At 42.9% G+C, this 15258-nt stretch overlaps 1 protein-coding gene across 2 annotated transcripts in view; it reads left to right on the top strand.

The window, feature by feature from the left end:
* Positions 1–14050, top strand: part of ANKRD13C (ankyrin repeat domain 13C) — a 66690-nt gene extending 52640 nt beyond the window's left edge. For both annotated transcript variants that reach the window (XM_075936232.1, XM_075936233.1), the window contains exons 11-13: positions 6338–6436; positions 7552–7652; positions 9588–14050. In XM_075936232.1, the coding sequence (XP_075792347.1) occupies positions 6338–6436; positions 7552–7652; positions 9588–9718 (331 nt within the window). In that variant the 3' untranslated portion in view covers positions 9719–14050. The remainder of the gene's footprint in view (positions 1–6337; positions 6437–7551; positions 7653–9587) is intronic.
* Positions 14051–15258: the final 1208 nt, after the last annotated feature.

Here is a 15258-nt window from a genome sequence, read left to right as displayed (position 1 = left end):
TGAGGGCGGCATGAAGCCATTCGTGTGCCTCACCAGCACTGCGCAGAACCCAGCATTGCTACCGGTCCCCGGTGCTTCAGAAAAAGAGGAGGCTCAGCAGGGGCAGGTCACCTCCACGGCACATGCCCTCCCTGTGCCCTCACGTGGGGTATGTGGCACCACCGAGCCTGGACCTAGGTTGGGCAAATGACCTAGTCCACAGGGGACCCAAGTCCATTGGGAGACTTCCTAGAGCACTTGACTCCAGAGGCCTTTGAGGCTACTAGGGACTTAATTGAACTGTCCCTGTCTTCTACTTTGGCTCCAGCCTCAGCCAGGGATTTGGAACCCAGTCGGCACTAATGGGAGGTTAGGGCACCCAGTACTCTGGAACCGAGAAAATGCTGCCACGGCACCGGTGGCAACTTCAACCCCAGCCCTTTCCTCGGCACTAGACCCAACACTGAGACAAGGGTCTCAAGCGGCACAGAGTGCGGCACTGGCTGCCGCGATCTCCAGCCTTGCCAGAGTGCACCAGGCTCTTCCTTCTCCTCCTCCCCCTCATCGGCACCGAGGCAAGCCAGAGTCGATGGTCAGGCACGCCCCAATAGCAGCATTGCCAGCTGCATCTGCCTCCGCTCCATCCTGGTCGGTCTTGGGAGTACTCTGTCGACTAGAAACGGAGTCCACATGGTTGTCCAGGGGAACCAGATTCTGGTCTCGGCACTGGTCCTATTCCCATCATTGATCACAGCACCGTAGTACCTCTGCCCGTCAGCAACAGCCCTAATGGACACAGCCAGTCCTGGTACAAGGGATGCAGTAGTCATGGGCCCCACTGGCACCAGCTCCATCTCAGTGACCGTTTTGGACCCCAGGGGCCTACCACCAGAGCCAGCGTGTGGGCCCTTTTAGACCAGAGTCAGTTTTCTCTAGGTCCAAGGCATCTCCTTCAGCAATCCCATTCACTCGGTCCCCTACATCAGGGCTGTTGCTCCTGCCAGGCCAGATCTCCTCACATCTCTCAGAGACCGAGGGCCTTGGGGTCCAGCCAACTACAGTGCCCTCATCGGTGCCTCTCAAGCCCCTTTGCAGGCTGCAGTCCGTGTGAAGACAGGCCTGAAGGGGTCCTCATCTTTTTCTTCGAATGAGGCCTTGGGCGACACTTTTCCGCTCCATGGACTCGAGGGCACACCAGGACCTCCTCCTTTGCCAACTGACCCAAAGCCTGGGGGTCCAGGCTGAGAGGATATCGGAGGACCCTACTGTCGTCATCCTGCAATCTGACACCCCCACTAGAGTGGCCATCCCTATCAATAAAATGGTGGCCAAAATCTCCGAGTCCCTCTGGCAAACCCCGGCCACTGTTCCATCAACGGACAAAAAGTCTGAGTGGCGGTATTTCATTTCTCACTAAGGGAGCGAGTACCTTTTCTCTCATTCACTGCCAGGGTTGCTGGTTGTCCAGGTGGTGAACCAGAGGGAGAGGCAAGGCCAGCCGGACACCACCCCTAAGAACAGGGTTGCCAAAAAGACGGGCCTGTTAGGAAGGAAGGCCTACATGTCCAGAGGAGTCTGATTTCGCATAGCGAACCAGCAGGTTCTGCTGTTCCACTATGCCTGCAACACCTGGGCCTCCATGGACAAGTTTACCAAACTGCTCCCCAGGGATTCTCGGCCTGAGTTTAGAGCTCTCTTGGAAGAGCGCAGAGCGATTTCCAGGGCTGCGCTCCAAGTTGCTCTCAACGCAGCCGATTCGGCTGCATATGCCATGGTGACGGGGTTGATGTTATGCTGTTGCTCCTGGTTGCAAGGGTCAGAAGTGCCCCTGGAGCTCTAAAATATGATTGAGGACCTCCCCTTCGAGGGCCTGTCTCTGTTCTCTGAGCAGACAGACCAATGTCTGCATGGTCTCAAGGATACCCGGGCCACATTAAAGTCATTGGGCATTCGCACCCCAGCTACCCAACGGTGATCTTTCTTGAGCAGCAACTCCGTAAGCCTTTCCAGCAGGGTGCATGCCTTGACTTCTCCCATCGCTGCAGTAGGAACAGTAATGGAAGGAATGACAGGCGCTGTCCCCGGCCACCCCAGAATCAGGGACACGGGCCGCCTAGCAAGTCCTCAGGGCCCCGTCAAAGGCTTTGAGTGTATGCCTGAGGATAGCTCACCAGACTCGTCCCTCCCTTTCTAGGATCGCCTGTTCCCTTTCTGCCGGGCCTGGGAGTCTTACCTCAGACTGCTGGGTCCTAGAAATGGTGGGTCCTAGAAGCCATGTCCTCTCCATCCATTCTGCTTCTCCTTCCCATCCCCCTACCCCGTCCCTCTTCAGGGACCCCTCTAATGAGCTGCTTCTTCGGGAGGAGGTCCTTCAGCTCCTCACCCTGGGGGCTGTAGAGCCAGTTCCCCCCAGGGTCTTGGGCAAGGGCTTCTTCTCCCAGTATTTCCTGGTCCCCAAAGCCAAGGGTTCCATCCCATCCTGGACCTCAGGGACCTCAATGCCTTCATCATCAAAACCAAATTCAAGATGGTGACTCTTGCATTCATCATTCTGTTCCTAGCTCTGGTACACTGCTCTTGCTCTAAAAAATGCCTATTTTCACATTTCCATTGCACACCACCCGTCGGTTCCCCTGTTTTATGGTGGGCAGAGACCACTACCAGTTTATGGCCCTCCCCTTTGGGATTTCTACGGACCTGTGGGGCTTCTTCACAAAGTGTATCATCATAGTAGCCGCTGCTCTGAGGAGTCCAGGTGTTTCCCTATCTGGATGTCTGGCTCTTGCGAGGTGCCCCACAAACAAAGTGGGGGACCACATCGCCTTGGCCCAGGACCCCTTCTGGGAGTGCTCCTGAATGTGTCCAAGTCGACTTTTTGGTGCCCACTCCAGTGATAGCATTTGTAGTTGCCAATCTGGACTCCACATCAGCAAGGGCCTCCCTCCCTAAGTCCCGCTTCCTGGTGATCAGGCCGGCTGTTTGGGACATGCAGACATTCCTGATAACCATGGCCAGAACTTGTATGCAGCTTCTAGGTCTAATGGATGCATGCACATACATCACCCAACATGCCAGGCTCCGCATGCTCCCACTGCATATGTGGCTCGCACGGACTCAACCCATCCTTTCACCCATGGGAGAGAGTGGTGACGGTTTCCTCCGAGGTCCTTCACTCCCTGGAAGGGTGGTCCTGGGAAGAGGAGGTCTGTGCCTGAGTACCGTTCGCCAGGCCTTTCCTGACCCTCCAGCTAGGGATGGATGCATTAGACAAAAGGTATGTAGACCAGGGACAATCTCTCCCTGCACATCAATGTCAGGGAGTTACGGGCCGTCCACCTTGCCTGTGTGGCTTTCCTCCTTCAGCTTGGGCAAGTCAGTATTCATCCTGTCTGACAATACGTTGGTGGTCTCATATATCAACAGGCAGGACAGGGCCCATTCTCATCACCTTTGTTGAGAAGCCCTTCACCTGTGGGATCTCTGCATTGGGACGGACATTCATCTAGTGGCCTCCTATCTCCCGGGCTACCAGAACGATCTGGCGGATCGGCTAAGCAGATCCTTCTCCGGCCATGAGTGGTCCCTCAGAGGGGATGGATCTTCCCACAAGTGGGGCTTTCCTCTTCTGGACCTGTTTGCCACACAACAGAACAGAAAGTGCCAGAAGTTCGGCTCCCTCGTGGAGCTGGGTGGGGATCTCGGGGAGATGTACTAGTCACCCCCTGGGCCGTGGGGTCTGTTCTCCATGTTCCTGCTGTTCCTGTTAGTCCACAGGGTGCTCCTGTGGGTGTGGGAATTTGGGGCGTCCCTGATCCTCATCGCCCCCATCATGGCCCAGGCAGCACTGGTTCTTGACCCTCCTGAGCCTGTCATGCGAGAAGCCAATAGCTGTCCCACTGGTTCTGGACCTAATCTCACACTACTGCAGCAGGCTTCGACATCTGGACCTGCGCTCCCTGACTTCACAGTGTGGAAGCTCCGTGGCTGCTGGTGGCAGAGCTTCAGTGTTCAGCTCACATGCAGAAGGTGCTGTTGGACAGTAGGAAACCTCCACCAGGGCTACATATTTAGCCAAGTGAAAGCGGTTCAAATTTTGGACTACACAGAGGGGAATTTCAGCTATAAATGCCCCAGTCCCCCTGGTCCTGGACTATCTTTTGGATCTTAGGTTACATGGGGTTCTCCTCCTCCTTGATTAAGTTATCTCTGCTTTCCATGTGGGTGCCGGGGTAAGACCCTTTTCGCGGACTGGATGATGAATAGATGTCTAAAGGGCCTGGACAGGCTTTACCTGCACATCTGGCAACCTTTTCCCCAGTGTGATTTCAACTTGGTGCAGTCTAAACTTATGGGACATCCCTTTGAACCCCTGGCAACGTGCTCGTTATTGCACCTGTCCTAAAGGTATCCCTCTTGGTGGCCATCAAGTCGGCCAGGCGTGTGTCCGAGCTGAGAGCTCTTACTTCGGTTCCCCCATATACGGTTTTCTTCAAGGACAAAGTCAGGTTGTGCTCCCACCCTGCCTTCCTGCAGAAGGTGGTGTCCAACTTTCATGAGTCGCAGCACATTTTGCTACCTGTTTTTTACCCCAAGCCCTACATATCGGGTAAGGAACAGGCGTTACATATGTTGGATGTCAGGAGGGCTTTAGCCTTGTATTTAGAGAGAATGAAGCCCTTCTGCAGGTCACCTCAGCTCTTTGTTGCTATTGTGGAATGGCTGAAAGGCCAGCACAAAGGATCTTTTCCTGGATCACGGCCTGTATTAGGGAGTGCTATGGGCTGGCTGGGGTTCCAGCTTCTTCCATCACGGCCCACTCTTCTAGAGCTCAGGCCTAATAGCAGCTTTTGTGGCTCGGGTCCTGATCCTGGATATCTGTAGGGCCACCACATGGTCTTCTGTTCACACCTTTGCCAATCACTACGTGCTGACACATCGGACAAGGGAGGATGCTGTCCTCCATTCAGTGGAAGGTTAGAACTCCGACCCTGGCTCCTAGGGTTTCTGCTTTGGAGTCACCTACACGGAATGGACATGAGCAATCACTCGAAGAAACGGTTACTTACTTTGTAGCTGTTGTTCTTCGAGATGTGTTGCTCATGTCTATTCCAAATCCCATCTGCCTTCCCTTTTTTGGAGTGATCTGGTAAAAAGGAACCAATGGAGTGGAGGGCCCAGCAGGGGTATATATTGGCTGGTATAGTGGTGCCACTCCAGGGGGCTCCTCTGCTGGCCCGACGGATATTGCTAGGGGAAAAATTTCTGACAACATCTGCATGCTGCGTGCATACACCCACGTGGAATAGACATGAGCAACACATCTTGAAGAACAACGGTTACAAGGTAAGTAACTGTTCTATCTTCATCTAACACCAAAGTTAACTACTTGTTGCCAATTACTTGTATACTGCTGTGTACATTGGGTAAGATCAGCATTTTGGTAAAAATAGTTTTCCTTGTTCCAAAGACCTCTCAATATATATAAAGAAGTTACAAGAAGTAGAGTGAGGGTAATAAAAAAGGAGGGAAGGAGATGTATAGAGCAAGGTTTACAAAATGTGATTACTTAAGACATGGCATCTTGAGGTTTTCTAAAATGTATTAACTGACCTACATATGGGAGCTGACAAAAGTAAGTATATAAGGAGGGATATGAGTAATTACACACAAGCTCATCTATTAATATGAGGAATGAGAGAGATTAAACGTTAATTTTTTGCTTATTCTATATATAAACTACGCATTTGACAATACAAATATCTGAGAGAATATGAGTGTCCAGTCTGTATTTCCAGTGAATAAAAAGATAAAAAATTTGTTTTATATCCTGCTCCATTACAAAATTGTGTCCTCTGTTGTGTTCTTCAGTGTTTCGTCCATTCTATCTTTATATTGACTACAGTAGAAGAATTTTCATTATCCATTCCAGTCTGATGGCTTTCATAGCAGGAATTTAACATTCAGTCTAAACTCTTCCTGTCCCAAGTTCATTGTGGTATTTCTTGTACTCCCATGGACAACGCTAAACAGTTTCCTATTCCATCTTGGTTGGTTTTCATAGATTCCTCCATAGTTTTCAGTTAGCTAAATATGGATAGGATTGTGCTGTTTTAATCTTTTTTTTCATATGTCCGCTCCTTAATTTTTATTTCTTTTCTGAGAGTTCCCTAGACCTAATGCTAAGCTACATAAACATGACTCCATTTCTTTTTCTCTGTTAAGTATAGCTTTTATTTCAAATTAATTCTCTTAAACGTAATTTTTTGTGTGTCTTAACTCTTTTTTTAGGTTTGACTTTTATCTTTCATAAAAGCAAATGTCTCACTGGAGTGTTTTTAACTTTTTTGTTTGTTTAAAGAGCTCCTCACCTGGGTAGAGAGTTGGTCTGCAAAGAAAGCAAGAAAACATTTAAAGCTACAATAGCCATGAGCCAGGAATTTCCCTTGGGAATTGAATCGTAAGTCAGAATTGTCTGTAAAGCTTCATATGTGGAGAAATTAAGTTACTTACCTGTGTTGTAACTGTTCTTTGAGATGTGGATGCAGACATATAATCCACTCTAGTGTGTGCATATTTATTTTCTTGACTTTCTCCTTTAATGTCTTTAACTTCTTTACTGACTCTTGGATAAGGAAAAATACAAATGGTTTATACTGGCGGCGGCAGCATTACTCCTTTTCTCAGACTTTCACTTAGAAATCCACAGTGGAATGAGTTAGCTCTTCCAAAACAAGACAGTTGTATAAAGTAGTAATGATCAGTGATTATGGGAAAATATTAAGGAGATGAAACCCAAGGTGTGTCTATACTACATCCCTCTTTCAACAGAGGGATGTAAATTAGGCACTTTGAAATGGCAAATGAAGCCGGGATTTGAATTTCCCGTGCTTCATTTGCATAATTGCGTCATGGCACGCTTTCGGAAAAGCGCTATTTCTAAAGTAAAACCGCAGTTTAGACGCGGTTCTTTCGAAAATAGGAGCCTTTTCCGAAAGAGCTTGTAAACCTCATTTTTTGAGGTTTACAGGATCTTTCGAAAAAGCCTTTCCTTTTAGAAAGAACTGCATCTATACTGAGGTTTTACTTTCAAAATAGTGCTTTTTCAAAAGTGCAAATGAAGCACAGGAAATTCAAATCCCAGCTTCATTTGCCATTTCAAAGTGCCTAATTTACAATCCTCTGTCGAAAGAGTGATGTAGTATAGACACACCCCATGTCTGTAAATTACCTTTACCAGATGGGTCCTTACTTTGGATAGGCTGTTTCCTCCTTTCTCACTCTACAGCTTCAGCGAGAAGGGAAAAATAGTAATTGGCAGCATGATTTTAAGGTTCAGTTTCTCATTTTTCAAAAAGGGTAGAAACAAAAGTTGATTGGAAATTGGACTTTAAAATTGTAACTAAATCAAAGCAGCACTGCTCTCTCATCACAGGTATGGGAGGGATGTATTAGTACTCTAATTTTCAGTCTTTTAACTTTATTCGTTATCTGTTGCATCAGTGTAAAAAATGTGGAAGAAATTAATCTGGTAAAAGTTAAGAGCTTCTAATGAAAATACACTTTCCTTTTCAGATTATTGAATGTTTTAGAAGTAATTGCACCCTTCAAGCACTTTAACAAACTTAGAGAATTTGTTCAGATGAAGCTTCCACCAGGCTTTCCTGTAAAGCTAGGTAAGATAACACTTTCAGTTTCTACTAAGGTGACCCTCCCATTTCCAAGAAGCTGGGGCAGGAGAGTGTTAATTGAAATGACTAAACTAGTGTCATGCATTTTTGATTGTCAGGAAAGTTCATTCTCTACTACAGTGGACTGCCACAGCCTTAAGAGGAATATAGTCCAGGTCTTAGTGAATGGAAGAAACAGAATCCCATTAGGTTAGTGAAAGACTGAGGAATATGGGTGAGAGAGGTTGAGAAATCAGCAATGAAGAAGTCACTTGCTTTACTATTCACTATAGAGGCTTGAGTGAACAATGGAAGCTCCAGATTATAAAACTATCACCCTTTCCTAGTACTGGGGCTCATTCTGAAATAATGACTACATTGTGTGGTGGCACCCGGGGAAACCGCGGACTGTTTGAATTAAGGAATGATCTTGGCCATAAGTAAAGGAATACGCTTTTGATAATGTTAATTCTGTGAACATTCCAATCAGGACTATTGCCAGGGTCCCTAATGCTACATCTTCATCTGGCTGATTTTCTTTCTTTGTGAATAATTCAGAATATCATCCACATTTACTATTTATTGCACCTTGTGATTGCTGTAAATCACCTGAGAGAAATGCATGTTCACACTAGAGATGTGAAAGTTTTAAAGGAAGAATCACTCTTAAGGGGTGATGATTACTGGTTCCGGGTTAACTGGTGGAGGCTGGAGTAGCTCCCTGCTGTTGGAAGGGGGCTGCTCCAGCCTTGTAGGGCCTGTTGCAGATAGTGGCTGCTCTAGGATTGGAGCAGCCTCTGTCTGTGGTGGGCCCAGGCACTCCGTAGGCAGGGGCTACTTCAGTCTGGGGGCTGCTCACTTCCCCCTTTTAATTGGTTTACCAGTTAAACAGGTTTTACATCTCTGTCTCAGTTCCTGCCAATAGATGGATAAAACATATTTGCTAATTAGTGTGGACAGATTCAGATTACTGTAGCAAAACAAGACAGAGAGACAAACCCACCCCGGTCACAAAAAGCAGCAGAGATCCAACGATAAACTGCTTCTTCAGTCCATGGTGGTTTGTTATAAATTGCATGATCCCACAGTATTTAGTGGGAACTTCTTGTGGGATATTGACCATAACTTTTAAATACTATTTGGGTTCATTTTAATCCAAACTAATTTGCCTGGAATTTGAAGTGAGCCATCTTGATGTATGAAAATGTTTGTAATTTTATTTAACCATTTTGCCACTTGTGCACTCATTTTGTCCATCAGGAACCAGAACCTGAAGTACTGAATATTGCAAGAGCCTAGATTTCTAGTACAATTTTACTCCTTTAGTAAATTCAGGTGTTTATTCAAAGCATTTAGAATTTGTAATCTGACCCTTGAGGTTTGCAAATCATTCAGGTCTTTTCTACACAGGGAGTAGCTATTCCTGTGTGGGATGTGTTTATTCTGCAGTTAAGAGTACAATATTTCAAATTAACTATTCCTGAGAAAACAGTAGATTAAACTAATCTGCTTTCACTTCACACACTTGTTCATTTTCATGTGTAGACAGATCAGTAATGTGTTTGAAATATTTCAAAATTCAAAAACCTAGAACTAGACACAGTGAAAGGGAAACTGGTTAACCGGTGCCAGGAGCAGGCAGTGGCAGTCCTGGTGCTGGAGGCCAGGAACCAGTTCTGCATGAGGCTGGTAGTGGAAGCCCTGCGAGCTGGGCGCTGCTCCAGCCAGGTTGGAGCTGTCCTCCACCAGGGATCCTGCTTACTGGACTGACTGGTTAAATATTAAATTGGCCTAGCATGTAGCTGGTTTTCTGGTTAATCAGGATTTTAAATCCCTGTCCCCAATCACAAGAGTATGATACAGTTTATTAAGCCAATTGTTATGTAATAACTGTTTAACCCTTTCTCTGCGTTTTTCACGGGGCCATTGTGCTCCTTCCAGACATACCTGTATTTCCTACCATCACGGCCACGGTGACATTTCAGGAGTTTCGCTACGATGAGTTTGACGAATCCATCTTCACTATTCCTGATGACTACAAGGAGGATCCCAGCCGTTTCCCTGATCTCTAATTTAACTGGAAGGTTAATGACAATACCAGCACACCACAGTGAAAGCAAGTGGATGCAGATAGCCCACAAATACAATTATAGAAGTGGTTCAAAATGGAAAGGATAAATCTTTTTTAAATGATCCAGAAGAAAAGGGAACACACACAACTTATGTACTGAAATTCACTATAATGGGCATCTAATCTAGTACCTGACTTGCAAGTTTCCTGATGTCATTTATATTTTATACATACAGTGCTGCGAGTGTGATAGTTTGACACCTCAGCAACTTTAAGGAGACTTTAGCAGCTGTGAGGACTGTCATTTGTTTATAAATTTTTTTACATTTGTTCTTGGTGATACAAAAAGCACTCTTGGACCATTCGCGCAAAAACTGAAATGTCTTACCTGGATATTAGACCTTTAAAACATCCCACCTTAACAAGGTGACCTTATAATATTCTTTCAAGCTGTTTTCATAAACTGTAAACTATGTAACATTATGTATAGTTCAGTAATTTGAATGTTAGTTGAACGTATATTAGAAGGAATGCATTTTCTGTAGATGAATGAACCAAATGGTAACCATTACACAATTGCATTTACACATTGCAATACACTTCAGAAAGAGCATTCACTCTGCAGGGAATAAGGTACCTCCTTTAGCACCTTAGTGCAATCCATTGTGGTGCTATTCATTTTTTTTATCTGAACTGTTAATTTTTTCATTGCAAGCTGTTTACTAATTTTATTTTCAAAGAATTTGCAAATATTTCCCCTTGTGGTGGTTTAAAAATCCTTGCTGTTCATGATATGGTTTGATTAGCATGCTTGGAAATTGATCTATGGAGGAATTGAATCACGTGTGGTGTTTTACTTTTGGTTGAGACTTGCCCTATATTTGCTGCACACAGGAACATATTAAGACACAATCTCAAGACATTAGAAAAGTTAAGTGAAAAACATTTCTTGAAAACCTAGTATAATTGTAGGGCACATTGAATAGGACTCTCAGTGGAAAAATGTACACTTTTCTGATACTTGGGTTGTAATTTCAACTTCTTCCACTTGCCAGGAATTGGCTTCTTTAACTTACTCATTCCACTGTCCTAAATCTGAAGGGAATCTAGCTTTGTTTTGCTAGAAAGAATGTGTCTCGCTTGCTGTTAGTGCTAATTGCTTGTATGAGATTCAGCTTTAATTGCTGTGGTGCAAGTGTACAGAAATGTAAATTTTCAAAATTGTGTGCACCCTAGTTAAACTTCATTTTCTAGACACCAATACAGTAAATATTAAACTTGAATATCTAGAAGGAACTGTCAATGCATAGTAAAGGTAACCTATTAATTAGATGGATGATTAAATAAAAGCAGACTTGACAGCCACTGATTTTATTGGAAAATGGTTAAAGTAAAATTATTTCAAAGGGCTTTGGATTTTATATAGATGGAGTCAAAGAGGCTGCCACAGAGAAGTACTATATCCATTGTTTATGGATGAGTTGTATCCCTTGCCTCAATAGCAATGGACTGACAGTAGGAAATAAGGATGGTTGCTTCATTCCAATATGTAAAGTTAACAGTTGCCTATTTACATTGCAGATTCTGGTGACTGATATGCTAGAAAGAACTTGGCCATTTCTGAATGAAAAGAAAAAGCACTAGTGAATTGTAAAATAGTTGCAGTTATTCCCAAAGTACCTAGTATCTCAGATGTTGAACATTTAGAAATGACTTCTTCTAGGTAATGTCTCTCAGGTTTTACACTGACTGTGAATTGGTACCTACCTTGCATCCTCCCTTGGCACCAGCTAAAATCCATAGCAGTAAATGAGACTAGTAGATGGAATTAACTTGTTAGCTCTGCAGGTCAACGTTAAGCTTCAGTAGTAGGGCCTGTTGTAGGAACTTATAATGCCCCCAGTTATAAGTGTTCTAAGGATAAATAGTGAGAGGACTTTAGTATCCAGTGCTGCCAGTCCAGCATGAGTGACAAGCCCTAAACCTGTTCCTACAATATTTGTATTTTTTAATCTAATAAAGTACTTCGCTGTTGGCAATTTCAGTAAAGACAAATTGGGATGTTTGATACATCAATAGATGGTTTAATCTTCCTTATTACAAGCAAGGAACTAGTGCTTTGAATGAAAAAGAAATTAACCAACCCACCAGCCTATATAAGAAATGCTGCAACCATAAGAAATGCTAGAAGCGGCATGTCTTATATTAAAGGCAATATAACTGGATTGGAGGGGCGGGGAGTTTTATTTTTAATTAAACCTTGAGACAAAGGGTACAGTCCACCTGCGGTAAGTGAGTTCTGAAGAGAGGATTATAATTTCCTCTAATGAATTGTCAGATTTAACATGCAGTATATGGAAACACTCCTGGTGTCAGCAGTAGGCTTTGGGTCAAGCCTTACATTCATTAAAACCTCTTCTGAGGTAGAGTCATTTGATTGTAACTAGCTTATGTTTTAGAACAGTTTTAGATTCCACTATGGCCTCAGTCAAACTGAAAGAATTGGCACTCAATTCCTTGTCAGATCCTTTGGGGAGACTATAATCTGGCTCTACATTCCCACTGACGAATTTCAAAACACAACTAGATGAAATGTGTACCTTCTAGAGTGCTTCTTAAATAATATGCAGAAGGCTAAGTCTTAGCAAATGAGGGTGTGTGTGTACAAAAGATCAGTGTTGAAGACCAACATCTGTTGTGTATAGCAGGAAGCTTGCATAGCTTTCTTTGTTTCCCTGTCACCCTCGTGCCATGTAATAAAGGATAAGTATCCCCTCTAGTGAGTGTGTACAACCACAGTATTTTTTACAGAATGCATAAGAGTCCTTACTTCAGCATAACAATGAACATGTCATTTAATTATTTAAAAAAAATGTACATATGCATATAAAGGGACTTGTAACAAGAAGATGCATTGAAATGTGAAAGGCAGCTGATTATTTAAAGTACTGATTGAATGTCTCTAGTCTGGCAACATCTGTGGGCCAGCATGACTTTAGTTTGGCAGATGTCCACTTTTCATGGGGTGTAGCTAAGTTTCCCATGGTCCCATAGTTTGTTTATACTCACCAGACTAGCTCTGTGCAGGTGAGCTCTAATTTACCCCTAAATATCTTAAGAGTCCAGGAAGCAGTGGAAGTGTTGGTAATACCGCTAGACAATACTAACCTCCGGTAGTTAAGAAAATTCTCTGATCTGGCAGTGGTCGAAGTTCCAAGGATGCCAGACTAGAGAAGTTAAACTTGTACAACATTTCTGGAAGTTACCTTATTTGTGTATCAACCATAGCTTAGTGCTGCTGTGGGAAATAAACCAAAAATGTTACTCTTCCACAATCATGCACATTCTAAAACACTCAAGATTTAGGGATGCATGTGATGAATAATGCTGTGTCATTGTCTGATGTCCAGTTTTTTTTAAAATTTCAAGATTTCTCACTTGGTAGAGATAAGGAATCTCAGGAGAGCAAAATTATTGAAGGAACAGCCTAAATGTTATGTACCTTTTAAAAAGTTAGCTGTTGGACCTGACTTTCTTATTAGTGATTTTAATATTGTAAATCAAGTATTTCAAACAGCCATTGATTCTCAAAAGCTGAAACAGGAAATATTTGCAAACAAAGTCCTATAATTGTTCCGTAACCAAACTCAGTTTTCCTGGTCTTCCAAAATAATTTGTGACTAAGGGAATGCATTATTTTCTTTCTAAGTAGCTGCTTTTCCAGTGACTGTAAACAGTTTAATAACTGCAGTTCTGGACATAAATATTTATCAGTTTTGTAACAACCATTTGATATTTTGCTGAAAACCCAAGGTTAGTAGTATATTCAAAGCAACTGTTTTAAATATTTTTTATTTTTTTTAACTCATGCAAGGATAATTACATTTAAACAAATCTCCTGAAATGCTGCAGAGTAATTTTCTTTTATTTAGACAATTTTAATAATCATGGAAACTTAGGGTCACTTTTTTTTGCATTTTACTTTTTGTGTGGTCTGTGTTAACTCACCTTCACTAATAGTAATGTTTAGGTTGTATCATCTGTTAGAATAACAGAATAAAGACCAAAAGATTCTGTTTGATTCTGAAACTGAACATGTGAAAACTTTAACTCTGTACAGTACTTTACATATGTACATTGTGGGCACTTTGTACATGTTTGAGCAAAGATTGAGTTGAGGAAAGGCTGGAGTTCAACTCATTCTATAAAGGATGTTTTATTGGTCAATTTTTAAATAAAATATGAAGTTTTCAGTAACACTATTCCTTCCTATCTTACGTGGACACTATTGTTACTAAATCTTATTCAGAATAAAGCTGTCTTCTCAAATAAGGTTCTGATCCTAAGAACACATTTATTAATTTCAACACTTATGTCCCACTTGATGTCTGTTAACAGGATCAGCGGCTACTTAAAATTAATTCACGTCCAAGCCACTGACCTTAAGCAACGGTAGATTAATGGAAAGTGAAGTCTAGCAGGTAGCCTGTAAAACCATTGCCTAACTAAAACAACTCATCATTTTGGGTATCTATTTCATTTTTTTTAAGAGGCTAGACAGACATATGCAGTCACTTCCAGTCATTTTTAGTGAACAAATAATTTAAAACGGATCAGCAAAAGAGGGAGGAGGGAGAAGAACATAGACTCTGATGTCCATCCTTTTTTGATATTTTTGCCTTAAACAAAATGGAGCTTATCAATGGGTCTCTCTAAAACCCACATTAAAATTTTGAGTTTCTTCCTAGAATGTGGAGTGGAATGATGACAGTGCCTGAGGAAAACTATGTTTAGTAACAGTGCTTAAAACTTTACAGATATTTGAAGCTGACAACATTTTGGAGACAGGATGGCTAAATCCTTTAATATCTTAAAAGGAGTAAAGATGTAACCTCACATACTGAGCAGGCAATTTACAAGTCTTTGCACATCAAAAGCAGGACCCAAGACTACCCTTTACCCGTCAAATACTACAATAAAATGCTGGAATGTTAGTTAAGACATTTAATAAAATTGTGAAAAGAGCAACAATAAAGTCCTGAAATTCTTCAAGTTGGACCTTCATCTGATTTTACTAGTTACTACAAGGTTAGTAAATAGCCAACAGGCAAGAGAGCTATCTGTAATATTCATTTTTAATAACTGGTGATCCATCTACAATGTTTCACCACAACACAAACTGATTCTTAGGGGGGCAGAACAAGTTGAGGCTAGATCTTATCTTCCTGAGAATGTGGGAACTGTCAGTTGCACGTCAGTTCCTGTTTGTAAAAAATATTTAATTCAGAATTGAGCTGTGTAGGAACTCTTGCAAATGTTTGGTTTTGTTCTGAATCTGAATGGAAACAATCCCCCACAACACCAAGTGTTTCGTTTGAAGAGTTTGAAACAGACTTTTTTCCCCACCAAAACAAAACTGCTAAAATCAGGATGTTCTAAGTTTTATTTTCTGGGAAATGTCATTTTCTGACATTCCAGTGGAAAATTCAATCCATGCTAGTCAGAATTCTCAGGCATGCAGAGAACAGCTTGACTTAATAA

This window comes from Pelodiscus sinensis, chromosome 9 (genome assembly GCF_049634645.1).
Source record: "Pelodiscus sinensis isolate JC-2024 chromosome 9, ASM4963464v1, whole genome shotgun sequence".
In the NCBI taxonomy this organism is placed as follows: Eukaryota; Metazoa; Chordata; order Testudines; family Trionychidae; genus Pelodiscus; species Pelodiscus sinensis.
The sequence above is the reverse complement of the archived record's forward strand: the minus strand, read 5'-3'. Positions and strand labels throughout refer to the sequence as shown.